The sequence below is a fragment of the Antedon mediterranea genome, chromosome 8, assembly GCF_964355755.1.
Source record: "Antedon mediterranea chromosome 8, ecAntMedi1.1, whole genome shotgun sequence".
In the NCBI taxonomy this organism is placed as follows: Eukaryota; Metazoa; Echinodermata; class Crinoidea; order Comatulida; family Antedonidae; genus Antedon; species Antedon mediterranea.
In genome coordinates, this window is record NC_092677.1 from 6670718 (window position 1) to 6685303 (window position 14586).

Sequence of the window (14586 nt, forward strand, 5' to 3'; positions counted from 1 at the left end):
TTTAGATTCTGCCCTTTAGATTTTCTCTAACCACAAGTGACAATCAGATTTATTGAATTGTCATAAAAATCAATTCACTTACGTTGCATCTACGTCCTTGAGGGAACCAAGATTTATAAATATGCCCTAGTTTGACAAAAAATGTCTGATAGTGCCCAAATATGGTAGTGACATGCCCAAATATGGTAGTGATATGACATCATCATGTCCATATATGGGCACATCACATTTTTTTGTGACATAAAGTTTGATAATGCTTTAGACCTACTGTAAGTACACTCTTGAACATTCCAATTACATCACCACTGTAAAGACTTCACACCTTTATATTATATTGAGAATTAAAGATTAAATAGTTATTTTTTTGTTTCATCCAGAGTAACAGTAATATACTTGGAAATGATGACACTTTAACTGTGCTAGTTGACACTGATAGATTAAAGCACAATTTTGTAAAGGTTTTGCAACCACCTGAATTTCTAACACCAGAAACATGGATCGAGGTGGAATACAGATGTTCAAAAGATTCTACAGTCGGTATCGAACTTGTCGCTACCACTGACTATCGAACAGAAACCACAATTTATCGCAAGCATTTTCCGTGTAATCGTAAGTTCGACAGAGCCAGAAGAAGACTTCTAAAGTTATCTACAGCAGACAGTGTGCTATATAGACAAGACTATCTTTTGAAAAAATCTCACAATATTTATAACGTTCAATTACGTGGTTGGCTTTTGAGTAAAAAGGACCAACTACGTATATCTGGGAATTACTATCGTTCCAGTGCGAGAGTTACGTACCCAATAACAACACGCTCACCTTATTCAAGACCCAGACGGAGTGTGTATCAAATCACATCAGTTTGTTTACCATGGTTATCTCGGATGCTGGTAACATATTTAAATGATAAATATTTTTTAGAACAGTGTAAGGTAGAACCGGGTAAGTAATGTTGCTTTACTAAAGCATAGTTTCCAATTTTGATGTATTTCATAATTTATATTTTTCTGCAACAAATTTAGATAATTAACTGTAAACATTTTCTGTTGCAATTAATCAACTACCCCTTTTTATTTTTTCCATTGTTTGAAACACATTGTGTAATTTTATAAAACAAGGGCTTATTTATCTATTCATCTATACATTTTTTTGTAATTTATTTATTATCTTAATGTTAAGATGTTAAACTAGTTTTTAGTGGGTCTCCTATCACAAGCTCCTTGGGATTTCTTGGAGGTCCCTTTCATCTTCCTTACATCTTTTACTCCTTCTTGGATAACCACTTTTAAAATTAAAGTCTCTTATGGCTTATGTGTACTTTAAAGAACCCAGTTGCATTATGATAAATTTACATGAAAGTATTCTCATTTTAGAATAAAGCGCTGTCTACTTATCAAACTTTATGTGACAAAAAATGTGATGTGCTCATGTACTGTATATGGACAACATGATGATGTATTGTCATATCACTACCATATTTGAGCATATCACTAGTTTTGATAGTGTAGACAGAGCTTTAGGATTTTATCAATTTATTGTTAGATCTGAAAATGCACACAGTAACTGATACAGTTCTATCCTTAAACATAATTAAAGTTGATTGGTATTTGAACAAAATTGAACATTTTCATCAAGAATTGAAATAGCAATTATTTAAATTTATGAGCATGTTTGTCTGTACAATTGAATACTGTATACAATGTAAAAATCAATATTCCTAAAGCTGCATATGACATCTGTTGCGTGAATAAGTATAAATAGTACCAGAACAAAATGCTTCTTTTGATCTCAAACTGACTATAAAATGAGTACAAATCATTTATTAACCGACCCTCTTGTATTAAAGATATATTGTTTCCCTGAAAAAATATTTGTTTTTGTTAAATATATTTTAATGTCACATAATAGTTTAAGCAAAAAAATGTAAAACAAACAAAAAATGTGACTGCCAGCCAATGTTTTTTTGATTGAATTTAACCATTTATTTTGTCATTTTATAAGTAAAACATTATTTTTTTGTTTTTCTATGGAAGTTATTAACTTTTTGTGGAATCTTTACATCTTTTTGTGTAAATATTTAAATTTCCAACTGTTTCTCTATTATTTGACAGTTATCCATTTCCCTTGTATGTCAGACCTGCCTTGCTTTTTGTTTCTTTTCTGTCGTCGTGGGCTTTGCTCCCTCTCCTCCCCCCCCCCCCACCTTTTTTTGTATGTGTTTAAGATTTATATTTTTATACATTTCAAATGTTATCGTTTTATGTAAAAATCACAATTCAGTTTTACTGTGAAGATTATTTTATAATAAATATACCATTTAATATGAATGAAATAATGAATTTTCCTTGTATGCATTTTCATTTTATGCATTTATATCCTGAACCCTGTACTTTCATTATTTTAGAAATTATAGACCTGGTACAATTTCCAGTGGCTCTGACTGGATTGTTTGCTGGTATAAGTAAAGATGTTCCTTCATTTTCTGATCACATTCTTCGTCATCAAGTTCAATCTTTAAGAAAAAATCCAAGGTATGTAAAATATATGTTTAAACGAAGAAAGTTTATGGTAATGGGCTTTTAGATTGACAGTAGTTTACTGGAAAGATTTTAAACTATATTTGAAAAGGGAAGGGGTGACAGTGTTAAGCTCTGTCTACACTATAAAACTAGTTTAAATTGTGTGAGACCAAATAGTGATATGACGTCATCTTGTCCGTACATGGGCACATAAAGTTTGATAGTGTAGACAGAGCTTGAATGCAAATTCAATGTAAATAATTTGTAAGTTGTAAGGACTGTCGAGAGTTCATAAAGAACAACAACAACACCTTGTACACGTGTAGCAAATATCTGCACATGATAGACGATCAATCAATACAGTTATATCTTGTGATTGCTTCAGGCTGATTTTTCTACAGTATAGTCTGGAAGGATTGTAATCTTGCATCAACGTTTGTTACTCACTTTTAGCCTGATAATATAATAATAATTTATTTGGAGATTACACTTTTACAACAGTGGCACTCGACCAAATGGAAGGTGCATCCAAGAGAAATATACAAAAAAAAAAACATGATATAGAAAATAACAATTACAATAAAAAGTCGACGTAGGTCAACATGTCAAAACAATTCAACTACAGTAACTACAATACCATTGAACTGACACCTAAAAATACAAAATTACAAGAAATAAACATATAGAATAGGTAGGAACTGTACAATATAAAATGAATTGGGCAACAACAATGTAGACCTAACACTATAATGAGATAGATATCAATCATTTAGTGAGATAGATATCAATCATTTAGTTTGATTGATATGAACATAGTTTGATAGTTTGAGTGATCTCCTCCACTACGATTCCAGTTTTGGTTTTAATAACTACAATACATGCCGGTGCCGACTTCGCTCCTCTAATGACCCCGTTCCAAAATCTAATCGGAAAGTTGGTGACAATGCTTTTTCTGTCACCGTTCCGCGGATCTGGAATGCACAACCTGTCGATTTGAGAGGAGCGAATTTGGCACCTCTATTTTAACTTAAAACTTTTCTTTTTAATTAATTATTAAGTATTGTTAGGTGCTCTGTTCTTTGTAGGGCCCATATAAAAACTTGTATACATGTAGAATAGAATGCAAAGATTTTCTATAATGTGTATGTGGCATATACCACACTCTTTTAAATAGCACCCAGGATATATTGATAACATTGTAGCATTCTCTATGGTTTGACCTCGTTTAAAGTCAACAGATATTTAATTTTTTTTGAAGACTGCCTATTGTATCCTACACATTAACAAATTATTTATCTGCAAAATTATATCTACTTTTGATCATATTAATCAACACACCTGTGTTCAGAATAAGAACTGACTAACACTTTCTGAGCAATTATGATTTCAGTTTGATACTTAAATTAAGTTTGTTTATATTGGAGACAATTTATTTTTGGCATACAGTATTTCATAAATTCAATTATCTATCAAGATATGTACTTCTCTATGTAATCAGCATTTTTCTATCAAAATATCTTGTTTTTGTTGTTTTTTTTTATGGAAAATTACTTCAAATATAATGAGTAGTATAATGCTATGATTTGATAATTTCTACTGCAGAAGGAAACTTGTATCTTTGTATTTTTATTAGATTTACAGTCGTCATGTACATATACATGCTGAATCATTGTAAACACAGCCTCTGCAGCATCATGCACAGAAAGACTCGCTACACAAATGCCTACGTCACACCCTTAATCTTTGTCAACAGTGAAGGTATTATTTTGTTATTTTAATATCCAGCACCATGTTTAAACTGATTTATTGTCTCCTTTCATTATTATCATTATGTATTTTTATACCACTTTATATAGTATTCTTTCACTGACTTCACAGAAGTTCTGTAACGGCTATGAGCAATTTCTTGCTAACCCAGGCGCTTAAGTTTAAGAGGCCCCAACATAAGCAGTCCCTAAACAGCTTCTTCGGAAGGCCCAGTAGGAGGAATAAACCAAGGGCCTTTTCCTCCTGCACTACGCCAATGCTTGTTGTTATTGTCAATGTATCTAAATGTTTGTTGCTTGCAGGTCAGGTTCATGTTCAAGGAGTTATGGAAAATGGTCAAGCTCACAGCATGTTGACGATAGCAAAGATACCAGTTGGTGAATGGGTTAGAATTGTTTATGTACAAGACAAAAGAAAGGTTTGTTTTTAAATTAGAAATTTTAAAAGTTACAAAAGTTTGGTATGGAAGGCAATCTCTGCCAAAATAAAATACAAATGTACAACATAATTTCACAGGTGAAATACATGTGTTTTCACTTTACCATAAATATAATAGTAGTAGCCTGGTATACTATTTCATAGACTGTTTTTGACAGGAATTGCCTTCCATACAAACTAATATAAACTAACTTCTCACAATTATTCTTTTATTTTAGTGGTCACTGACGTTTAACCATGGTCAGAATTTTGAAAATGTTTCAAAATCAAGTGCATCATTTCCAAGAAGGTTACTATATGATGATCAAGATGCATTCATCCACATTGGAGGCAGCAAACCGGTCGTCTCATTCGAGGGTTACGCAGCACATGTCAAGCTTTGGCGATTGAGAGCATTAGAAGCTGAAAAAGTATTATTGTGTTTAGTTTAAGTAAAATTAATATTGCCCTCAAAGAGTTAATGTGTATCCTATGTGAATGGCAATTTGAAGTGAAAAAGCAGTACTGTAGCCTACAGACAAGTATCACTGTGGTAGTAGCCTACAGTACAAGTATCACTGTGGTAGAACATGAATTTGACTCTTTTGTGGATAAAAATAACTGTAAAGTAGAGGCTCTTTTTTTTACATTCCTATTAAGGCAACACTTCTCTTGAAAGAATCAAGGCACAATTTTATGTTTTATCACTATGGCCAACCCCTATTCAGGGAACATCCATATTAAGAGACACTTTGTTTGTACAATAAAAGTGTCCTCGTTAAATTATAGAGGTTCTAATGTATTTTTTTGGGTGTGAAAAAAAGTTGCTGGCATTTTGTCAAATAGATCATTATTGATTAAGAATAAATTATACTGGGCATGCATGATTATAAATGACTATACATGTTGAAATGATCATACATTTGTATTGAAATTGATTATAGATTAAGTTTGTAGAAGAGGATGAGCTGATGAATGGCATCCAGGTACAAGTTGAAAAATGTCAGCGGTTCAAAAAGAAGATGAACTCTTTAGTCAGTAATTATCAACACATGATGCAGTATTACATTAAACAGAGTGAGTATAAAAAGATGTATAACACCACTCACAAAGTTTATAAGACACAAAAGATAAAAAAAAGTTTATGAGACTTGTTTCTATAGAGCATTTTTATGTTTTTCGTGTACTGTCAGGTTGCTACCTAGTGTGGGCAGGTATCTTTTTTTGTGTTGAATGAAACTAATATCAATAGGTATCACAACAACCTGGTTCCAATTCTTTCTCTGCCAAGCGCCACCACCTAAACCTTTAATTATTCTGTATCTTTGGCGTACAAACACCATTGCTGGTTATCACGTATGTATGTTCTGTTTGGTTCTACACTGTAAATTGTATTTGCACATTATTATTATTATAGAATCTTCACATCGCTATGAATACAGTTTAAGTATAAAAGAGCCAGTTAAGCCATATTGTAAAGTTTGGGCATACAAGCCAAGTCCCAAATACAAGATTGTTAGTGGAATTCTAAGGCGTTTTGTTTTGGACAAGCCATGTGATCAAATAGACCAGCGAACATGTGACTATGACTTGCTGTATGACAGAACAGAAATTGGAAGAAAATTGTTTGAGCAGGCTACAGAAGTACTGGTAAGTTTAATAGGACTTTTCTCAATACAAGACTTCTGTCAGCCAACAATTAAAAAAAGCCTAGAAATACTTCAGATACCATTATAAATAATGCAGTTTAGACTTCAGTGGAAATCAACCTGATCTAGATAGTCACTTAATCTAACTTTATGATTTGTAGGATATCAAACTTAATAATCAATCATGCCATTGTTCTAATTTTTTACAGACAGTACACTTAAGAGATATCTCTGTGATGGTCCATCCATTGGAACAGGCCAGTTGCTATGGATACCATAGAGCAACTCATATGGTGGCTATTATGTACTCTGAAGGACTTGGAGCAAGAGTTGATGTAACTAAGGTGCTTACAAATAAACATTACTGTGCCCACAGGAGCATTCAGCATTATGTCTGTTCAGACTTTTTTTTTGTTTATTAAATTGACATTTATGGGATAAATATTAAAATAATAATTGTTTAGTTGTACTCTTTCTCTCTTCTAATAATATATTTTATGTGGTTATTTTTCAGTCATTGATCCTTGAACTTACTGGTGCACAGGGCAAAGGTCGACTTTCAGCAATGGCTCTGGGTTCCCAGCATTCCCTTGGGCAGCATGGATTACCGCTAGACTATGATTATGCATTCTGTAAGTGGAAATATTACAACATTCATTTTTTTTTTCATTTCATTTATTTCATCAAGACAGAAACATAACAAAAACCTGTGACGGTGACGGGAAATAAACAGAAGCGAACTGAATTGCTGTATAAATTTCCTTTGCCGTCACGGGTGTAAATCTTTTCCGCCGTCACGGTAATAAATTTTCTCCGCCGTCATGAAAATTGATTTTCGTAACTTTAAACTTCTATACCCACTCTTTACCTATATTTTTAACAACAGATAGAACAAAATGTAAAGTAAAAAGTAGAAGCTGATAATTAAATTGGCCTTTTTTTTTAATAACCTATAGATTATTATAAATTGGTTGCCAAGGAAACTAGTGCAGATCGGGAAAAGCATGATTCTGGTTCGGTGAGTTTTATATATTTTTTTATTTAAACATTAATCGACTTAGCGGTCCAATTTAATTTAACTAGTACCAAATCCTTTGATACCTGAGATATTGCATGTTTTCTTCCTGATAATATCTATTCTAAATGATAAAATCTTGTTCTCACCCTACTAATTACTCTTTCTTACTGTCAATCCTAAAGCTCTGTCTATACTATCAAACTAGTTTGACAAAAAGGTGTGATGTGCCCAAATATATCCATATATGGGCACATCACATTTTGTTGTCAGATACAGTTTGATAGTGTAGACAGAGCTATAGAATTCTCTGTTTATTAGGTTTGAAATAAAAATTAAGGTGTCTAAATATCATTAATCGACCCCTTTTTTCAATTGATGCTATACTTAAGCAACACAACAATATTTTTCTCAAGACCTAATATTAATAACATTCTTCGCTTCACAATAGATTTATACTGAGCATATAAGGTTGACGGACACAGCAGCTCTAAAGACGCAGTCAGGCGAGAAGGGTGATTATTTCTTATGGCTTAAGTACCAGGCAAAGCATGGTATGGCAGATGCTCAGGTATTGGGATTGGTATAGCTTGGTGTATGCATGTCATTATTAAGGAGCTTTTGATTTGTGATGACCAAACGGCCAAACTACATCATGTCAATTCATTTTGCACATACAAAGATACTGCGACATGTGTCCTACATCAATTGACATGGCTTAGGTTGATTGTTGGTTGTCGCATATTGATAGCCCACTAAATGATAACAATTTTAATAACAGTAATTGATAACTTTAACAATTACGATAGTAACATTTTTTTATAATTGTTTTGTCCTTTTTTTATGATCCTGGTTTTACTAATTTTATAAACGTTTTACTCATTCCTTTTGATTTACCCTTTGGGTTTTTTTACTGTATTTTATACATTATTTAAAAAATTGAAAATGAACACCTTTTCTTATGCATCCATCTTCCTTCTGCATGTACACATTTTATTATGATTATTTTATTGTTAAACAATTATAATTATATGAGTAGTATTTATGCAACCCTGTCAATCCATTTTTTGTTAAGCTTTTGATTTTCCTCCATAACACTGATTTTGAATTCCCATTTTAAGCTGTTATTCTCTTCTGTTTATTAAATCTTTTTCAAAATATTAGGTCCATCTGACAACTTGCTTTTCCTGTGTTAAAAACAATTAAGCTCTGCAGTCTGTGTTTTCATGATGCACCACTTGACTACACAGCTGATAATTGAAAAATTCATTATTTGCACAATTAGAAACACAGAATGAATAACTCAATAGCTGAGTTATTGAGTGGAACACATGGAATCGAAAACTACCTAATTAAAATCCCAGCTGCGGTCTTCCATTATGCATAATGATGTGTATTTGCGACTCTATGTTTCGAAGACCTATATTATGTCAAAGGTCAAAAGATGTAGCAAAATCAAAAGCTTTTAAATATGCATGAACCACTTTACCAGCATGTGTTTTCCTCAATTTCCCCCTTCTTTTCCCTCCTCTCAGGGTGATCTAGCTCGTATTCTGTTCTGGGGACAACATGGAATCGAGCGTGATGTAGCTGAGGCTGCTCAATATTATAGGCTACATGCCGAGAATAGTCCACTAAATGCGGCTGCTCAGTTTAATTATGGTATTATATTAACAAAGGTAACGTTATGTGCCTGTTTTCTGTTTTTCAAATACTTAGTATAATTCAAACACGTTCTTTCCTCCCACACACACAGAATGATTCTATACTTTGATAGACATTGAATGATTTATTTTTGATATTTCAAGTTGGTTTGAGGTTTTTTTTTATTTGTTGCAACATTACATTTCTGTTAAAATGAATTGATCCTAAATGAATTTTACTTTGGACGCTGCTACCACCAGTCAAACGTTGCAAGGATGCTATTCTGGGGGTCTCAAGGTGTACCACGTAACATGGAGGCTGCTGTACACTATTATGAAATGGGTGCACTAGAGCACCCTGATAATCCAATAGCTCTATATGACTATGGAATAGTGCTCATGCGGGTGAGATAGTTGTTTTAACTGAAACATTTTTTTTTTTAATATTATTAATTTTGATACAAAACTTCAAGCATAACACATCCAACAATTTTAATATATATGTTTATAATATGTCCAATTAAAGTTTTTTTTCATAAATTGAATAAGTTTTTTACCAAACATTGTTAAATACATCAATATTATATTTATCTCTTTAATTTATCAAAAACAATTCCTAAAAGTTTATATAAGCATAAAAACGAACCGGACAAAAAAAGCAATCTGCAAACAAGTTTATGTATGTTGATATAAAGTTTGCGGTACACATGTGATCAATATGCTTCAATCGTCCACACTTTTTTTTTAAAGTTTAGACATTATAATTTTTATGAATTTTTAACTGAATAAAAAGTTCTGTAGACCTACAGTACCACCTGTTTTCTTGTAGGGACAAGGTGTGAAGAAAGACCGAAAAAAAGGAGTTGAACAACTGAAAAAGGCAGCTGACTTGGGACACTCACCCGCTATGACCGCTCTAGGCTGGTATTATCTGAATATTGAGCGCAAAATTGATATTGCCATCCCATACTTTGAGATGGCTGATGCTATGAATGACAAAGATGCAGCGCACAACCTTGGCTTTCTTTATCAACATGGAATGTATCCTGATCACCCTGTTGACAGAGTAAGATATTGAAATATATATAAATTTACAAATACTTCAATATTTTGTAGGCCTTGAATTATTGCCTACATTGTGCCACATTGCATTGCATTTGCATACTCACCAGCTCTCCACTATATCTTCCAGCATAAAATCTTTTTTTTGTCTTTAATTTGTTACATAGATGTTTTACAGCTAACAATCTATTGATAACTACAGTAGAAACCTTCTTTGAGACACAAACTGTAATGGGAGCAGTACCCTCTAAAACTAAAAGTCTTCATTACAGTTTTTGTCCTGTTTCCGGTTCCCGTGTTGTCCTGTTTTCTCCTGTTTTCTTTTATAGCCTTATACGAGCTTCGCTTTTTTGGAATTTTGCTCCTCTTATTTTAATCATATTTACTGTTAATTTTTATTTATTATGAAATTATAAGAGAAATATATGTTACTTTGATTGATTGATTGAGATTTTATAAACTATTAACACCACTATTCAGGGGACACTCCTTATGAAGGTGTCCCCTTATTAGAGGTTACTGTAGTGTTTAAACTTTGTTCACCTATAGGCCAAAGGTTTTGAATATTGATTGATTAAGTGATTGATTGAGATAATCTATTAACACCACTATTCAGGGGACACTCCTTAAGAAGGTGTCCCCTTATTAGAGGTTACTGTAGTGTTTAAACTTTGTTCACCTATAGGCCAAAGGTTTTGAATATCATTTAAAAGCAGCAGCAGCTGGTCATATTGAGTCATCTATCACAGTAGCCACCACATTCAATGAAGGCCATGAGAGTATGCAGAGAAATAGCTATCATGCTATGCTGTAAGTAATACTGGCTTTTACTAACTTTATCATAAAGTTACAGTAGGAAAAAGTGAGATTACTCTGCCTACGGTATGCATGCATGTAAAAATGTATGTGTAAAATTAAAGAATTTTATTGGTTGACATTCTGTACAACAATAAGACATTAAATTTATTATTTTGTATGATAAATCTGCTTTGCTATTAAAAGACTATATTGTTACTGAAGACTTCTGAAACATCCTTCCAACATACATCATACAGAATTTCAATTTCAATAATTTAGTTAAAATTTATTTAATTTTGTATACACAGATGGGCACGCTATATTGCTTTCTTGAATCCTGAACTTGGAATTGTGTTACGAAAAGGTCTTGATGGCTATTTTGATGGCGATTGGTATGTCTGTGTCAGATACATTTCCAAACTGCTCAATTTTTAATATAGATTTCCAGTTGCACAGGGACATATGAATTAAGGTAATAAATTCATTTTCTTTGCAGGTCTGCAGCATTTGTTTACTACATCATGGCAGCTGAAACAGGCCTAGAGGTAGCACAATACAATATGGCTTATTTATGTGAAGAGAACTTTGTAAGTAAAAACTGACACTTATCCAAATTGTAGTCTATACTAAACTTTACCAAACGTTTGGTAAGCAAGTTTTTAAAGTCTGTGATGCCTGTCTACAGTTAAATCCATCTGCAGGATCACATGACTACAAAGCTGTCATGTGATTTGCTGGACAAACTTCAGTAAACTAGTTTGAAGGTGCAGTTCTTTTGTTCTACTCTTTTCCTGGCAAACTCTGATTTTGCTTGAGTTTCCAAATTTAAATTTCCAAGTATAGGCCAATTTCACAGTTAATTATTTACTCCAGTTGTTTAAGAGACACTGACTGGCCAAAAAATGATTTCTAGAAAGTCTTTACTATTTGCTCTAGTCATGATTAACATGGAGTTTAATTTCATTTTAACACTTTTTTAGGATGGTCTTGCTAGCAGTTTTATTACAAATGAGTGTACATGGAAATATTATAATTTATCAAGCATTGGAGAAAACCCTTATCCAGAATGTGAGTTTTGCAATGTCATAAAATTAAAAAATATTACAGTTATTTTCTAAGCATACCAATTTCTGATTTTCAGTTTATTTAAATATATGTATTATTTCTCTTCATTGTAAGCTCAAATCAAGATGGGCGATTATCATTACTATGGGTGCTTAGGCCAACAAGACATTCCAGCAGCTGTGGAGATGTATTCCAGAGCAGCCGCCGCAAATGAACCACAGGTAATATAGCCTAAAGTCATACTTACTTGCCGGTTAAAAATCTTTTAAGATTTTTATAAGCACTAGTAAAGTTAGGTTTTCAGTACATTGGTAGCAAAATAACCAAGGTATTCTCAACAATAATTTATTTCCTTTTTAAAACATGTGGTGTACCGCAAACCTAACTTCGGTTAAAGATTATTCAATTTTAGTGATGTGTTATTTCATAACTACCTATACTGCATTTTTTCATTCTGTAGGCTTTGTTCAATTTAGCTTACCTAGTTGAAGAAGGTGTAAATATAAACCAAAGTACTTTGACCAAATTAAAAATAAACATTCCATCTGGAAACAAAACAGGTATACTTGTGAAAATGTATCAGAGGTAAGACATTTATTTAACTGTACATTTTTTACTATATTTTAAAAGAAACCCATGCATTTTGTTATGATTATTTATTTCATTTTATAGATCTTTAGCTTTAATCTTTTGGATCTTAAAGTTCTATTTATTTGGTGTTAGCCGAAACAGTTTTTTATATGTTTACAAATGACAATAAATTTACTTGACTTGACTTGATAAGCCTGAGATGTATTGGGGTAGCCCTCTACTCTTCGGAAACATGCACTGGGTTCTTTAATGTGCGCACAAGCCAGATATATACGATGATTCTCCATGTTAAATGTGTTATTCAAAAAGACTTTTTGTAACACCAGTTGGTCAAGAAGTGCCTTGACTGCTAGGTCATTGTATCTTATAGTGACACTTTGGCCAAGAGAACATTTCTGACGTAGTTAACTCTTCTTCAAAGCCCAGAATGCTAGGACCTCTTTTCCTTAAAATCCAAAATGATTTTGTTTCCATACTTTAAAAAGCTTTCTGACACCCATACCCAGATATTTTGTACAATTTGCTAATGCTGTATTCAATTGGCAAATAAGTGTCATTGTTAATGTTTCTCCATTTCTGACTGAATGTAGGTGCCGAGATAGTGGCCGAGATGAATCTTACTTACCTTGTGGCCTAGCCTTACTCAGAATACAATTTTTAGATACATACAACAGATTCAAAACCATAATGAAGGTAAGTCCTTCTTTACGATCCTAAGCTCTGTCTAGACTATTAAACTAGTTTTACATAAAAAAAAGTGTGATGTGCCCAAATATTAAAGTGATATAATAATAATATACTGGATTAATAAAGCACCTGTACATAAATTATTACCCCAGTCAGTTTATGAATCAAACACGTATGGAAACATACTCCCATATGCAGCTAGTAATCAACCTTTGACCATATTTATTTATATTTTTTTTATTTTTTATTTTATTCAATCGAAACCAACAGCGATAATTACCGCCACTAACAGGTTTGATACAAACAAAGCCAGGACTGTTTTAAAGAACCTTGATTGGTCCTTACATTGATCAAGGGCTTCTCTCGTCTAATGCCCGCCTTGACCAAAGGTCTGAGGCAGATACTAGATGCAGGGACTGCCATAAAAGTGCTGATTTCAAATGCCTACGGGATCCCAGCTCCGTATACAGCACCCGCTATTCCCAGATGGTCTCCCATCCAAGCTCTAACCAGGTCCAACATTGCTTAACTTCAGTGATCTGACGAGATGGGCACATCACATTTTTTATATTTAGTTTGTATAATTTACTCAACCTATTCAAATAACTCTTTACCCAGTGACGCACAACAAATGTAATAACACATTTTTTTTTCCTGTAGTTATCGAGTGCACTGGGCATAACTGCTGTTTTCATGGTTACTTTACTATCAATCGGACATCATTTAAAAAACCGTGAGCAAATTGTTGAAACTGTTTGATGTTAAAATCATGTGATCATTGTTCTTGATTTCTGATTGGACATTGTAATATATTTTTTACCAATGTTTGGAAGGCCACTCTTCTATCATCTAACAGGTGTTTGAGGCTGATGAATAGACATTAAATTGTCTAACTATCATCTAACAAGTTTTGGAGACTGATCATTGGACATTATTTAAGTACATGACAGTATTAATAAATTAATTGGACAACTTTTGTAACTATCATCTAATGATATTTGAGGCTAAAACTGTGTCTTCCAATGCATTATATTAATTTATATTTTAACTTAAATTGTCAGTATCTAAAAATACATTTTTTATTTATTGTATTGTTTAATTATTACAAAGAAATTATATCTTCCATTTATAATAATATTACTAACTTTCACCTTTAATAATATTTAATATTTAATAATATTTAAAGCAGCTTTTATTATTAATTTGTTTAGATAATTATTTTTAATGTCCAGTTTGTGTAATTAATGTTTAAATTTCATGTGCAATAGTATGTGTTTATATAGAATTTTTTAATCATTTTGAGATTAATTCAAATTTCACAAATTTGAAGGCTCTAAAACAACTCTTTGTTTATATCCTATATGTTAATCTTT

At 32.4% G+C, this 14586-nt stretch overlaps 1 protein-coding gene across 4 annotated transcripts in view; it reads left to right on the forward strand.

Annotated features, from left to right (window-relative positions):
- Window positions 1–14368, forward strand: part of LOC140056019 (protein sel-1 homolog 3-like) — a 32806-nt gene extending 18438 nt beyond the window's left edge. Inside the window, exons 1-22 of one of the 4 annotated variants that reach the window (XM_072101221.1) lie at window positions 70–942; window positions 2405–2531; window positions 4153–4277; window positions 4589–4704; window positions 4943–5134; window positions 5648–5780; window positions 6121–6353; window positions 6562–6696; window positions 6867–6984; window positions 7309–7370; window positions 7819–7938; window positions 8903–9046; window positions 9272–9415; window positions 9840–10076; window positions 10758–10882; window positions 11179–11262; window positions 11367–11457; window positions 11851–11938; window positions 12050–12156; window positions 12396–12520; window positions 13117–13219; window positions 13874–14368. In XM_072101221.1, the coding sequence (XP_071957322.1) occupies window positions 885–942; window positions 2405–2531; window positions 4153–4277; window positions 4589–4704; window positions 4943–5134; window positions 5648–5780; window positions 6121–6353; window positions 6562–6696; window positions 6867–6984; window positions 7309–7370; window positions 7819–7938; window positions 8903–9046; window positions 9272–9415; window positions 9840–10076; window positions 10758–10882; window positions 11179–11262; window positions 11367–11457; window positions 11851–11938; window positions 12050–12156; window positions 12396–12520; window positions 13117–13219; window positions 13874–13972 (2766 nt within the window). In that variant the 5' untranslated portion in view covers window positions 70–884 and the 3' untranslated portion in view covers window positions 13973–14368. Of the gene's footprint in view, window positions 1–69; window positions 943–2404; window positions 2532–4152; window positions 4278–4588; window positions 4705–4942; window positions 5135–5647; window positions 5781–6120; window positions 6354–6561; window positions 6697–6866; window positions 6985–7308; window positions 7371–7818; window positions 7939–8902; window positions 9047–9271; window positions 9416–9839; window positions 10077–10757; window positions 10883–11178; window positions 11263–11366; window positions 11458–11850; window positions 11939–12049; window positions 12157–12395; window positions 12521–13116; window positions 13220–13873 lie in introns of those variants that run through there. The other 3 variants (XM_072101222.1, XM_072101223.1, XM_072101224.1) reach the window with 3 other exon arrangements.
- The last annotated feature ends 218 nt before the right edge of the window (window positions 14369–14586 follow it).